General features: G+C 40.6%; 1 protein-coding gene across 2 annotated transcripts in view; it reads right to left on the bottom strand.

Annotated features, from left to right (window-relative positions):
- Positions 1–15503, bottom strand: part of LOC121294732 (OTU domain-containing protein 7A-like) — a 119902-nt gene that overhangs the window by 15530 nt on the left and 88869 nt on the right. For both annotated transcript variants that reach the window (XM_041218777.1, XM_041218778.1), the window contains 3 exons: positions 11431–11543; positions 4809–4936; positions 4411–4560 (listed from right to left, as the gene is read on the bottom strand). In XM_041218777.1, the coding sequence (XP_041074711.1) occupies positions 4411–4560; positions 4809–4936; positions 11431–11543 (391 nt within the window). The remainder of the gene's footprint in view (positions 1–4410; positions 4561–4808; positions 4937–11430; positions 11544–15503) is intronic.

Genomic DNA, 15503 nt, shown 5'->3' on the forward strand with positions numbered 1-15503 from the left:
ATTGGTTTACCACTGATGAACTGTTTGAACCCACTGACACCCATAACATGGGATCATACTTTCATCAACAGATAACCATTCGCTGAATGGCATGATTTTGTAGGACTTGTTGTGTTCTTTGAACATTGGCCTGAACTTGTAAAATGGTTCACCAGTGGCTTCGGTATTATCAACAAGATGGATTGAGGCCGTGATTTCATCAAAGCGAGTCCTTCTCATGGCATCAGATATACTTACATTATGAACATCATTTTCCAGTGACCAAAACATTTGCAAGCATGGAACAGTGCTGTACCCAGAGGTGAGAAGAATCCCATACAATGTTCGGAGCTCATTTGGAGTTTGAGTTGGTTGAGTTGAATCCAAATCGGAGCCATCACTGTCAGTCACTAATGGTAGCATCTGCTTAACAGCAATAACAGCAATATTACATGCAGCTTCTGCAAGATAATCTTGATCAAGTATATCCAAAACCTCACTTAAAGTGAATCTAAAGAAAAGGAAAGGTCTGATACGTTGTATACCCTGCTCAATCTCACCGGACACAACCGTGACTGCTAAGATATTTGTACACATTATAAACATCATGGACTAAATGTATTGATTATGAAGGCATCTCTGTATGCTAGACCATTTTAAATGTTACGTTTACAAAGAAAATAGAAGCATTTCTACAAAAAAATCACTTATTACTTACTGTTTCTTCAAGAGCTTCAATGCCTCCATCCTTCCTTCACAGCACAACCAGGAAGTAAATGCATGTGGCCATTTCCACCAATCATATGAAAATACTCCAATTTTTACATGACAACTTGATAATGCATACTATATGAAAAATGTATTGAAAAGTACAATTATAACACATTTAGAACTGGAAAAATGCAGGTTTATTTTTGGTCACAATTGTGACTGGTGAAATTAAATGGGTTAAGGAAGAAAAGAAAAAAGACTACATCTAACTACCAAACATTAAGACAATAACTATGTGTAATGTCTCAATGCAACTTCATATTAATAGCCATATTAGGACATGAAGTCATTACCTCAAGTGGTTTATGACATACTAGGGTTTGACTCTGTGGTGACAACAGCTTTGCAAACTTGACCTAGAGAATCACAGAATACACCTGTCTATCATCCAGAAATCAAAGAGTCACATGACAAAGCAAAGAGCGCCTATAAGTTTTGCCCGAACAGTCTCCATAATATGAAGTTGCCAGCTTAAATTTTTTATGAGATATTAGCAGTGGTGGGTTCAACAATGGGTTGACAAACTCATACCAGGTCCCCTTACGAAGATAAATAAATACTTTACAATAGTTCTGTAAATCTGTCCAACTACTTTTTAGGATAATGAGTAAATACTTGAACAAGGGAAAAGAATGAAGCAGAGCTGTACTGCATGAATAATTCAAATACAATTGTGTGTAGAAGGGCAAAGTAAATATGAAACCTTGAAGGCTTCTTGAGAAGGTCAGTGAAACAAACTCCACAGCTCTTCTGAGGCTCACCCGGGGAGACCGACAGCACCAGTCACTTTCTTGATTTAGAATGCCTCTGGGTGTTGCTCTGTATAAAGCTGCCCAGATGTTTGCTGTGCTGGCTGGCTAGATTTGCTTTGTTCTAATTGGCAGTTTCAATGTGAAACCATGCTCCTGGCATGAGTTCAAGGCATCTTGGTATGATGGTGGAAAAGCTTGGTGGTTGCCAGGATTTGTAATCAGTTTGATCTCTTCTAGCATCAAAGCTGCGGAGTCCCGACAGACTCTGGTTTAGTACTTTCAGTTTACTCTTCCTCCCAGAGTCCTTCCCTTTTATAGTGAATTAACCACCACCCTATTAGGGACCATTTTAGTGATATCAACAATTAGTTTTTCAGAAAAAGTACCTTTTGACATTACAAATACTAGCAAGTGCTAGCTTATGATGTACTGTAACATATGGTCTTTATTATTGTGATGATGATGATGATGATTATGATTATTAGAAATGTGTTGCTTGTGAATGTTAAGTTCTCATAAAAGAATGAGGTACATCCCTGCAGGTATCATGGCAGCTTCAGCTCACAGCTTGGGGAACGAACCTCAATCCTAACCTGAACATCCCTGCAATTCAGTCCTGGCTTTCTCTCAATCCCAGACTGAGCAGTGGGATAAACAAACTAATTTCACTTGTAACTTGAGCTTGATTTTAACCCATTGAGCCACAGTGTCTTCCCCCAAAGTATAATTCCAAATGGGAATGTTGGGAGTTGCTATTTTAGTGGAGACATTTATTCGGCTTATTCTCTTACAACAGACTGAAGAACATGTCTGATACAGACATGGCAAACATTATAATGGCAAACATTATTATACACAACTATGTGTTATACAAGGGGGCAGTGTACTTCACAACAGAATTTGCTTGTTACACACAGACACTTGTGTTTAACAAAAAAAAATAACAGGTGAACAATATATACAAAATATTACAGTAAACAAAACCTGATATTTGAAAAAGTAATACCACATTTTTCATGGCCATTTTCTTGTCCTGTATATTACCAGGTAAAACTCCACGATTAATCTATTCTAATTGGTAATCTATAATTCAGTCCACAGCTGTGATTTCATCTGGTAAAGTTGGCTATTGTTCAACAGTAAACAGACTATTGCATGCACGGCTGCTTCTGGGTTGCAGTAGGGAGATGGGTCAATAAGGCAATTTCGTGCTCCGTATGCATAATGCTAAATACAGAGAACATAAATGTATTAATGAGCAACACGAGCAATCGGCGTCTTCTGTCTGTAGACGTGTGCGCACTCCCTGTGCTAATAACACACAGCTAGCTTTCAGTGTTCAGTAGCAACTGTACAGTAACAGAACAGGGGCTGACAAAGTACCTTAATTTGGGACACAGATTAAACGACAATTATGCAAATAAAAGTGAATTACCTGACGTCACCTAGACAATGATTTAAAGCTCTTTGTAGGATTTTTGATAGTGCTGATTTTTGCCCTTCAATTTATCTGGCATAATCGGCGAAATTTCTTTAAGAGGTTGTCCAATTCTTTAAGCCAGTGACCCTCAAAGCTATTTCAATACCTTTTTTAAATCTTTTTCATGCTTCACCACCAGCAGCCTCTTGAGAGGTGATTTAAGAAAATCATTAAGGAACAAACCTGCTGTGCAACCCATGTCCTCTCAAATCAAGCGAGGCAGGCAGGCAGGCCTGCCTGAAGCCATGTCAAGTCAGTACCAAGAAGAGTTGGGTAGCCAATTTAACAAAAGGCAAAGTGTCTTGGTTATTTCTTTGAGGATTATAATTACATTTGGGCAACGCGTTCTTCATGGATACAGACTGTATCCATCCTAAATTAGATTTTTATTTTATTGTTTTTATTGAGGTATCCTCAGGGATAAACTCACTCTCACACTGTCTCTCTCTCTCACACACACACTGTAAGTAGACAGCTACACAGTATTAATTCACTGTGGCAACAATTACCCATTTAAAGACATTTGTATTACTACTTTATATGTTTTATGTACTTGGTGTATCAATATACAGCAGCAGTGTCGAAATCCATTGCTTTTTGGAGGTGGTAATAAAATGACCATTACCTGTAGGGCATGCTGGAAGAGGTATACTGTAAGCATCTTTGTCATTTTGTACCCTGCAATGCGTCACGACTTTAAGCAACACTTTTGGCAAGCACGTCTCCAACCCAGCTGACACCCTGGGTTCTCTGACAGACTGCTGTGCTGCACTTGACAAGCCACTTCCTTCAGAAGAAGTAATACAGTCTGGACTGTTTTTGCCATATTAAAAATAAACAAAATCCAATGTGTCAATACCAAAGCAGGAACTCTAGCTGCTTAACTCATTAGTGCCTTGCTGGGTGGGTTCTTTTTGATCCTGTTATCCTAGTGTTCCTGTACCAAGCATTGACAAGGAAGCAGTTTCTTGTGTGGCTTCAACAAAACAAGCTTTTCTCTGTAAACACTGTGAATACCTTCCTAGCTGCTTTTCACTCATCTATGACCCTAAAGACACTTTTTTAAATCTATGCAATAGTGGAGCTAAATACCAGCACCCCAAAACTCGAAACCTTCTCTACTGTCGAACTTTCTTTTTAAAATTATATTTCTTTCAGTTTTTAGATCAATGCATCAATTCTAGGGATTAATACAGAGTTTAAGAAGCGTTTTAAAATATGAAAAAAAAATTGCAAACCACAAACAACTCTTTTAAAAATACGTTTAAAAAATAGTCTCTACAACTCCAGTGAACCAGACCATGCCATTCAATTTAGAAATCCTTTCAGTCTAATCGATTGTCCAAACAAAAGTGCTGGCTTTGTTTTTTAGCTCCCCCCCCCCCCCCCCCCACCCCCCCCCCCCACCCCCCACAGAATGGATCTTACCTTGTTCTCGTTGCTGGTCCTTCTGCTCCATGGATACCAGTGCAGAGAAGTGGGCCTGGTCGTAGGCCAGGACAAGCGGGGAGCAATGGCACCGGTTAGGTGGGACTTCCAGTGGTAAATAGATGCCTCCAAATGGAATTGGTGCAAATGCTGCAACATTGTAAAAATGGTACGTTTGTATGCTACTTTGCAGACCATTGTAAATTTGCTATAAATATTAAGTAAGTCGGCAAGAAAAAGTCAGTACAAAGTTTTGAAATGCTCAATAACTTGTGCTAAAGAATATGCTTAGATAAGCGGTTTTCTAGACCTAAGTTTTAGTGCGTTTACTTAAAATGTACTAAAATGACTTCAGCTACAATACACTGTAATAGCATTAGAAAGGGATCTGGACTTGCCTTCTCCCCCAGAGTCTCTGAGCATGGTGTCTGCCACCACTATGATTGGCCGTTGCAGCACGTGAGCCAACACAAAAACATGGAACTCTTCCAGGCTTTCATACACTGGGTCCTCCGAACTGTCAACGCTGTAGAAATACAGAAAGCAGAGGCTGAAGGGGTGGAGCAAAACAATTCTTACCTGCTGTACACGTGGCTATATTAGGTAGGTCTCAATGTGCAAGCTTTAAAACCATATGAAAAACATGCATTTCAAGTTTTGAAATATCATCTGGTTCCATACTAGGGTAAGGAAATCTCTGATGGCAGCCATTGTGCCCATGCTTTCAGCACTGCCTTTCCTGTAATTTATTAGCGGCTTCCCCTGTTGACTGCCATGCTTTACAACCGGTAGAATGCTTTGACCTTGAACAATGCCACTATGTCCACACTGAAGTCTTTGAAAACATTTTCACATTTTTGCAGCACTTGAAAGCTGCTGTAATAGCATTTTAAACAAGGGGAGGTAAAGCTTCTTTATAGCTCAGGACAATATTTGAGTTATATATTTATGTGTGCAAGCTTGAGCACATGCGGTTTTTAAATGCTTTCTTGTAGTCATGTTTGTTTCTATGAAAGCTTGTGACTCTCATAACTTGTGAATCTTGTTGAGTTGCTATGAAAATGCATAAGCCTTCATAAGTGCAATTGCAAATTTATTACAACAAGCCTTCCTGCAAAACAATGGCTAGATCTAGGAGCCTAATCACCTGCAAGCTCCCACTGGCATGACCTGTCCTGTCAGGCAAAACCCTTCGAGTTATATCTGGCATAAGTGGAGTCGTATTCAGAATAATAACCAGTAATCTGATTAAGACATGTGGATGGGTCTGTTGCTATTATTCCTAATAATATTTTTATAATTGATTTGCTTGTTTGTTTAAAGGACCATACCAGGATTACAATTTATTTAAAAAGGTGTCTTTGAATGTTTTGCTGTCGACCACATCTGGTCACATGCAAATTAGGCAGAAAACGCTTAAATGGAAAATTCTCACTATTTGATGGTACTGGTACTGTTCACAGCCTACCTCTGTAAAGTGCTTTGTGATGGTGGTCCACTATGAAAGGCGCTATATAAAAATAAAGATATTATTATTATTATTATTATTATTATTATTATTATTATTATTATTATTATTATTATTATTATTATTATTATTATCTGCACAGTGTATACAGTTATAAACTTTGTAAAATAGCTGCACTGTTTATAAAAAACGAATCCGATGTCTGCACTGTCCATCTTGTAGTCCTGCCTTCCATGTTCCTCTACAGAAGGGCTTTAAGGGTTATTTAAGTTTCACCGATATGGTTTCATTAACTAGGTCATTTCGCCTCAGCACTGTCTTTGGAGTCACAGAATGCTGCTGGTTGCAAAGTATGTCACTCAACCACCTTGAAGGGGGCAGGGACAACTTCACTCCAGTAGTGTGCGACTACCTGAAAGTAAATCTTGAAAACCAAGATTATTAACCTTGTACAGTTTAAAAAAAAAAAAAAAAAAAAAAAAAAAGCAAGCTTAATTGATAATAAACCAAACATTTGAGACATATATAGTAAATTGAAGTGCCTGACCCTTAAGATTTATGGAATAACTGAGTTAAACTACTTTAACCTCCAGTTTCAATGATTTTCAGACACTCTTGGTTTGAGCTGGGTTAATTAAAACCAGCCACAAAAGGCCAATGCGTGAGGCTAGCTTTCTACCCAGTCCTCTCTCTTACAAACCTCTTTTTTTATTTTTTGTTCTCATCTGTCTGTAGTGGCTAATGCAATCATTGCTCTCCACTCAGAAAAAGTAATCACCAGAGTCTGCTGCGTGCAAAATGAACGACTTCTCCTTTGGACTACTGCTGTATCTTTTAAAACCTTTCAGACTGCAGCTTAGAGCAATGATCCTTGTGTGCTTCTCTTTTAAAGTACAGTAAGGTAGTGACCACAAGCATTCAGTCTGTACCTGCAGATAAATGGCTAGCCAGAAGAAAAGTAATCTATCTTTTCAGTATTTTGTTTCTTACGGAAAGATTTACTACTCCTTCGAACAGGGTAGAAGACTCAAAGCTATAATCATTAACCCTGGAAGTTCCCTCTGCCTTGTGCTTGCATTGTTAAGAATATGAGAATAGCGCTGCGTATGTAGAACAGTTACATGGTTGCAACTGGATTATCTAAGAAAAATTAAACACGCTGTAACGGATTGGCTCAAGTACTCCACTGGCAGTGTTAGGTAGACTGACATCTACTTGGGTTAAAACACAATGCTATCACTTTTTTTCTTACCTGACAAATTGGCCAAACTCTAAGTATAGGTCAGTCAGCCAAACACGCAAGAATCATCTAATGCACAACAGTGCCAAGCACAGCCTACATTTTGACTCAATTTTGGGACCCTAATTATAAAATGTATTATTGTTTGTCTACTGAGCAGAACATGCCTCCCTTGAAGCCTGCATGCTGCTAATCAAGTTGAAATGCTTAAATATCCTGCTGTTTGAGCTGCTCTTCTGTTCTACTTGCCTTCCATAGACATACGTTCTATAACATAAGCTATATCTGCCAGAACTCTACTGTGTATTGCCAGCACAGCAAGAGAAAACTTGATCCAGAGAGGCAAATCACCAGACGGTGCTGGCTCTTCTAAAAAGATACTGGCTAATTTAGCCTAAAGTTACATGTTGGTTGAAAGCACCTTTAATGCAATTTATGAGTAATTACAAGAACCTCTCAGAATTACTGTAAAAAATAGTTAAGGGGACAGTTTAAAAAAAAAAAAAAAGAGAGCTTCTGTACATGCTCTTAAAATGTCTGCATCATACTTTCAAGCGTTTTGGCACTTTAGGACAAACTGGAGTAAAAGTCACAAAAGCAAAAATAGTGTATTACTGTGGGATAGAGAAAATAAGTATGACTGGATGTCTCAGAACACTAAGTTCTTTGATATACCGTACCTGCAAATAAACACACAACACCCACCGTTAGACTAGAGCATTATAGAAAGGGAATGGATGCTGCGGTGGGTAGTGGGGTCTTTCCTTTCTATTGATGGGACAGTTGTCTTTACATGCACACGCCTCTGTTGTTTTACATTGTTTCCACTCTGTGTTGTGCTTTAAAAACAAGCAGTCAGAAATAGCTACAGGACCAGCTTTGCGCAATATATTTAGAGGTAAAGTTGTAACCGTGGCTCTGTTGCCACAGTTAGAGCTCTATCGTTTATGGGAGATTTGTCCTCCAGCTTTGAAAAAAGGTGAAAACCTGGGTTAAAGTATTAATCTACCTACATCAATTAATTACATTTGAACAATTTTTTTTACTCATTTTCCAATGTTCTCCCAATTTTGGAACGTCCGAATGTTATTGTTATTGAATGTTAACCCCCAAACTAACTTGGGAGAGGTGAAGACGAGCAATCCTTTCACTCTGCAAGCTTGCCGTGCAGCCACATCTAGGACTTGCAGAGTCGGAGGACCGTGCAGTTCTGAATTGCGTACAGACCTGCCTGCAGGCACTTGGCTAGCCACAGGGGTCGCTGGTGTGAGGTGAGCCAAGGACTCCCCAGCCAACCTAACCCCTACCCCGCCCAGGCAGCACTTGGCCAATTGTGCGCCTCCTCCTGGGAACTGCCTTCCGCAGTCAGCAGTGGCATAGCTTGGATTGGTACCGGCGATCTACAAGCTATAGTGGAGTGCTTTACTGGATGCGCTACTCGGGAGCCCCTCAATTGATAATGTTTTAGCTCTCGCACTACCACTATGATATAATACAGCCTCTTCAAAAACAATACAAAATCAACATGTCTTTGCAAGATTTAAAAAATGAGGACCCTTAAGCACAGATTGTCCTACTGTTTGTCTTTCACACTCTACATGGTGAGCATGATAATCTTCATCAAACTTCTCATACATTCCGAGCCTCCTACAGACTCAGATTAAAATGTAATTTCATAGGGTTGATTTAATAGAAATATATTTAACATTTCTGGTATGACTGAGAATCCTCTGTAACAGCAGAATTTGTTTTCTGTCTTTGAGTCCTCTGTTAGCAATAAGTTTGGGTCCAAACTTTTGTGGTAAAGACGTACCTTTAAAAATAAATGTATTCAAGATGTTTTGCTTCGCCAACATTCAAAATGATATACTAATATGCATATCTTTCGTTCAAGGTTGAATGTTTGAATAATATCTCGTCACAGTAGGGACTCCAGCCAATTGAGTACAGTATGTCACGACTGTTACAAAATTCTAACTGCCAAAAACATGACCTACTGTATAGCACATTCACCGTATCCACACTGAAAAATCGAAGTCATCCAAGTTTTATTGAAGAAACAAAAAATATACTAAATGAAGGTGGATTTTCACATGTCGTTCTGTTCAGTTCAATTAGGGAATGCAATTTGCTCAAACTCCCTGGCAGTGTATTATTGTAATTATTAATATACTGTAATAACATGCAAAGGAGTTCAGGTTCCAGGAACTCCTGATTTCATGCTTGCAATCTTAACGGTTTGATAAGCTTCTTGACATTTTAATTAGTGCCTTGAAGTATAACAGAAACAAGCTCAAAGAATTGCACACAAGGTTTAAATTGAATACATTAATGGGAATTGCAGTGTGGGGCATGTTCTCCTGGTATACCCTGGGTCCCTGATTATACTGGAAGGTCGAACGAATTACTTTGTTTCTTGAATCCCTGGTGGTTAACAAGTTTAATTTGGTACAATGAATTACTTCCATATTCCTTACTGTTTTAAAACAATGTATAAACAAAATAAAATAATAATAATAATAAAAAAACATTAAGAATAAGCATTACTTTTTATGATATACAGAAGGGAAGTAATTCCCCAATTTTAAGCTGTTTTAGTTTAGGGTTAGACCAGACGTTTTCCACACATTTTGTATCAACAGAAAGTTGCAGTAATGGAGTGCTGTGTTTATTTAATTACTACAGTACTCTGATATTGACGGTTATATCGTATTTCTCTTTGTATGAAGTGAATCGGTGTATTAACTTCTACCTGGACAGTTCCCTTTTAAGAATGTCAGGGTGAAGGGTGAGGCCGGCCCTTTCCTATATGAAGTCAGAAGCTGTTACATGACCTTCATTCTAGGGCGAGAGCAGCAGACGTGGCTCGCCACAAGGCAACAGCACTCGGCACTCCCCCCTCCTGTCTCTGCCTTGCTGCTTCCTCTTCCTGCCATCTATTTTACAAAGGAGTGCTTGTCTGCAGGATACTGTTTTACACACGTTACCCAACTCTGTGAAGGACAAACCTTCTCTCTTAACCCCCCCCAAAAAAAAAAACTATAAAATGAAATGAATGGTAGCGTAGCAGCGGTCAGTTTACTTCTACTTGTGCCGATATTACCTCTCCTATAACCCTTTTCTATTGCTGCTTGAACTTAATTGTATACAAACAACGAATATATCAAGCAGTTAAATAGTTTTCTTGTGTCCTATAACCCTATTCTATTGCTGCTTGAACTAATTGTATACAAACAACGAATATATCAAGCAGTTAAATAGTTTTCCTGTGACATCAAAGCACACATGTATTGCTACTACCATACGTTTTAAAATCATAAACAGTCTCTCAGAAGGACAACACATGATCTTCTATTGCTAATAAATCACATGCTCAGAATGAAAAGAGGGTTTACAATCCTGACAGTCTTGACAAACCAATTCCTGGCTTCTGTGAGGAAAGCTCAGTTCTGTTTAACAGGAGGTCTGGCCCTACAGCTTTTGGTAATGAATTCAAAAGCCTGGAAAAAAGGTCAGAGACTTAATTGCATTCCTCCAGTCAAACACCCAAACTGTTAATCTTCACTGACCTTTAATACACATAGTAATACATCTACATCAAGCTGTATTTAGCAAATCTGTGATGTAAGCATGTAATTTTATATCCCTGCATTGCTCCTTCCTTGACAGTCTGGACTGAAAAGGCTAATTGTTTCTGCAACATCAAGCAACCGTGTCACTGCACATCTACAGCACCTTTTTTTGTACTAACTACTTTTGTTTCTGCATGGCTTAAAAGACTGGATACATTCTGTGCAGACAAGCAAGAAAATTTGCTGTGGTACCAGTCTATTAATGCCATGTATTATTGCAGCTGCCTGCTAGATGGGTGGTGGCACATTCAATTGTTTATTAAAATAAATCTTACTCCATGAAAAGATTTTGATGCAGAATGAGTAAATGTATGACTTTGAGGTACCTCAATGTCATTCAAACATCAGCGGTCCAGTTACAATCTACTGGAGCGGAATCACAGTTGTCAAGATGTTCATAGTGCAGTAGTACTAATATATTGTCAACTGAGAATTACAAAAATACTGTGTTGGATTTACTGATGGGGCCCAGAAAAAAAAAAAAAAAAATACTATTTTGTGCAATGTGAGAGCTTCATGCCACAACATGTGCACAGATCATGCAGACAGCTATAACAAGTAAAGGCAAGCAAGCATTTGAGATATTTGCACATTTATAATTCATCTTCAATCCAATGAGACATCCCCTTTTAAATGGTGCAGTCATGAACTCTGTTCTTCTGAAAAGAGGTTTCACTCACCCTCCACCGCTGCCTCCATTCTTGCTGAAGTGTGTGCGAGGTTCACTGGAAGCCAGTTTGAGCAGCTCGCTCCACTCCTTCTCCCACTCGTCTTCTGTGTAAACTAAACCAGACTTGGGAAGAAAACAGAGCAAGATTCACACCAACAGTCTGAACACTGTCTGTCACTATTACCCATTTCAGTTACCCCTGCAGCAGTAGTGTTGGAACCGAGTCCTGCTCAGCCACACTGCAGATATAATGGCGACTGCAGTACTAATGCAAGGGTGTATCTTTGTTTTTAAGTGGATGCACTCCTGTAGAGGTACATAACCAGGCTGCAGTACCTTTTAGTGACTATCGCTTAACTGGAAAATATGCTAGTGTGGCAGGACATGGCGTTGCGGTGATGTCAGACCAGAAGGAGAAACAACAACAGATGGGTACGGTGCAATGGTGCATGCACCGTTTTTAAAGAACAAAAATAAATAAAATGTTTAAACAAAAAAAAACACTGATCACAGAGCAAAATAAATATTCAAACAACAACAAATCACGAACACAAAATAAATCGCACACACAGGCCAGGCTGGGCAGATTGCTGTCACTTATCTTGTATTATTTTTATATTTTATATTTCTCTCCTTGCTCGCTCTCGTTCCGCCTCTGAACACCCCACACCTCGAACATGAAGAGCTGCAGGCTTTCTATACAGGTGACCATCTCACGATTAGCAATAAATTAATCACTTAATTCATTCGGGAGATGGCCACCTTCTGCACAGGTTTTAATTATTAAGGTGGATGGGCTTCCCATCCACACTGCACAAACAAAATACAGCCCTGTCGTCATTTATAATAAATACATTTTTAAAACAATAACAAAACAAAAATGCACAGCTGTGCAGTCATACATACAAATACAAAATAAACAAAACACACTGTTCGCCGTCATCTATAAATACACAGAATAAACACAATAAATAAATCATAATACATAAATAACACAGGGGCGGAAGGGGAGACCCCGTTCTAAAAATAAATAAACAAAATACATTTGAGCAGGGTTTTCCTACCGCCCTGCTACATATCCCCCTCCTTGTGCAATGCTTACATGGCCCCAATGGCCACCTCCCCCCTTAGTCTCAAAGTCCCGGAAGAGGGGGAGCAAGGCGTCGATGGTGGCCTCCACGATGGGAGGTCCTTCTCCCCCTACTCCTTTGTGGCTGGCAGTTCCCTCTTTCGGGGCTTCAGCCACTGTTCCTAATGCCGTGAAAGCGCAGCTGGGGGAGCTGGTCTCCTGACCCCACACCCCCCTTCTGTGTAGCCAGCAGCCCCCTTTTCCGAGGCACCAGCCCCAGTGCTTCCTGCGGTCCTGCAAGACTAGTACCGGCACCAGGAGGCACAAGCCAGGGAGCTGTCCCAGGCGAAGCAGAGGAGAGACAGGCAACCCCGGACGAAGTGGGACCCTTGTCGACCCTAGGGGATAAAAGAGAGAGACAAGCAGCCCCAGGAGATGCAGCACAACAGGCAGCCCAGGTGATGCAGACATGGCATCCTTGGGCGGTGTGAAGCAGGGCAGCAGCGGACACTCGGGAGGCGACGGCGGGAGGAGAGCCAGGCCTAGCTGTGGTGTGGGGTTTGGCCCTCTTCACAGCCACTGTGGCCGGACGTTTTTCCCCCGTGCTCCCTTCAGCAACCTATGCAGGGGCTGCGGAGGTCCGGGCAGAATCCTGCCCTGGTCCCTCCAATGCTGAAGGGAGAAGCAGCTCCTGCTTCTCTCCCTCTAGCGGGGCTGGAGACAGAGGCAACTCCTGCTGCTCTGCTCCTGGTGGTGGTGGAGGTGCCACCAGCAGGTACTCTCCCTCTGCTGGTGGAGGTTGGAGTGACAAGCAGTCCTCCCATTGAGGTGGAACCAATAGGTATTCTCCCTCTGCTGGTGGAGGTGTGAGTTGCACACAGTCCTCCCACAGAGGTGGAGGTGGAACCAGCAGGTATTCTCCCTCTGCTGGTGGGTACCTGGGCTGTGGACGCACAGTCTCCCCCCTCTTGGGCTGTGGATGTTCGGGCTCCTCCCACTTGGGCGCAGGACGTTCGGGGTGCTCCTCCCACTTCAGGTCCATGTCCTGGAAGACCTCCACGCAGTGGTGCTCCTCATGTCCGTAGCACATGCAGTTTGTGCACCACTCTTGTTCCTGTGCCTTCCTTCCTCTCTGCCTTCTCCTCACCTCTCCTTCAGTTTGAGGGCATCTTCTGGGTTCTCCAGGGTGCCTGGTCCAGGCTCACTTGGGCAGCCAACACCTCTCCCAGATATTGAGAGGGGCAGATGGCCACCATGTGCCCAAACTCCCCACAACCAGTGCACCACTGATCTATGAACAAAATACATTTAAGCAGGGCTTTCCTACCGCCCTGCTACAGTTAGCTTTAGGCTTTTTGTTTTTGTTTTCAATTGCCTCTGTAGAAAGTGCACAAGAAGTGAGGTTTATTTAATTAGAGGTACACCCTTTAAATATATATTGTATTCACGATGCTGTCTCTAAAGACAGAAAGAAATTCATTAAAACGCTAATTGCAATAGCCAAATTACTGCAATACAGCAACCAAAGTGGACTACTTTGTGTTTAAAAATATCTATTTTTTAGTTTTTAGTATTTTGTGTTCGTGCCAATAAAAAACCAGCCCGAAACTTCTTCATCAAGTACCTTTGTTATATTTGGGCCTACATGACATCTAAAAGCCTACAGGGGCCTTGGCCATTATAAATACATCGCCTGTTTCACTGCTGAAAAAGAAACAAAGGGCATTAGATTTAGCATCCCAGATATTCTTTAAATGACCCTAATTGTTCAAAATCAGGCATTTGAGCGCATGCAGAATAGAGAGATTATTTAAAGCACTCATTATAATTCTCTTTCAGCCTATTTTAAAACCCAGGGAATACATGTTTTCTTGATTAGTTGGCTATCACAGAATGATAAACCTTTCATTTGCTCTCTCTCTTGTAATTTAGATACCTGTGTATAGCGAATAATAACATCGGAAAACTTGACTATTGTCAGTGCTGTACAAGAATATTTTAATTAACTCTCATTTTAGAGTATAACAGGCATCTCAAATTAAGTTATTTGGCTGCGTTTTACATGCAAGGTGCATTGGTTATAGTTAAGGGATGATGGCATTGCAACATTACACATGGGATGAGTGTTATAATCTGACCATTACAATTCATGTTTCTTTAAAAGAGTATCATTCAAGTTTGAAATCTAGAACATTGCAAACACATACTTGCTAAGATTTGACAAAACACTGAAGTCCCTAAATAGTATCCTGACTATGAATGCCCTATTGATTGGAGTGATTTACAGAAGCTCTGGGTTCACAGTGACCTCTAATCGGCTAGCATGCCATTCCAGCTGATCCCACAGGGGCTTGATCAGATTGAGTTTGACAGTGATGGTCATGGATGGGTCAGATCTGAATGGCAAGCTGGGATAGAAGTGGATAGGCATTGTCTTTTTGGGATGTCACATAACACTAATTTAGAATAGGCCAGTGAAGAGCCATGTTAGAAAAGTAACTAGGTGGGCATTGGGGGGCACAAGGTAATAAGATAATGCATTTTATTCCTCAAACCTATACATTTATACAGGTTTTCACACTTTCCAAATTTGCTAAATCATCCTTCCAACGGGCAGTTTGGAGGAAAGCTGGATCTGGGAAAAAATATGATGCTCTTTTTGTCTGTGCCAAAGATGTTATCAGTTGTTTGCATGAATCAGGTGGTATATTGTCAGAAAATGCCTAATATTGCCACAGCTGATGATTGTGTGTGTTTGTGCCTCTAGTAGTAGAGTATTCGCTGACCACGTGAGTAACTAGTAATGCATAAGTGCGGAATGTGCTGGCCCAGCCTGAGGTCTTCACCCCTGGAGCACTGGTGACCTATGCCTGTGTCATTAAACAATCTGGCCACCTGGCAGGCAGTCATGTCAGTTTGATGATCAGATTCTATCCACTGGACATCAGCCTGTACATCTTGCAAATTCCTTTTGTAAAGCTGGACCCTGATCGTGCATTTTATTTTTTGTATCC

The sequence above is a fragment of the Polyodon spathula genome, chromosome 19, assembly GCF_017654505.1.
Source record: "Polyodon spathula isolate WHYD16114869_AA chromosome 19, ASM1765450v1, whole genome shotgun sequence".
Taxonomy (NCBI): Eukaryota; Metazoa; Chordata; class Actinopteri; order Acipenseriformes; family Polyodontidae; genus Polyodon; species Polyodon spathula.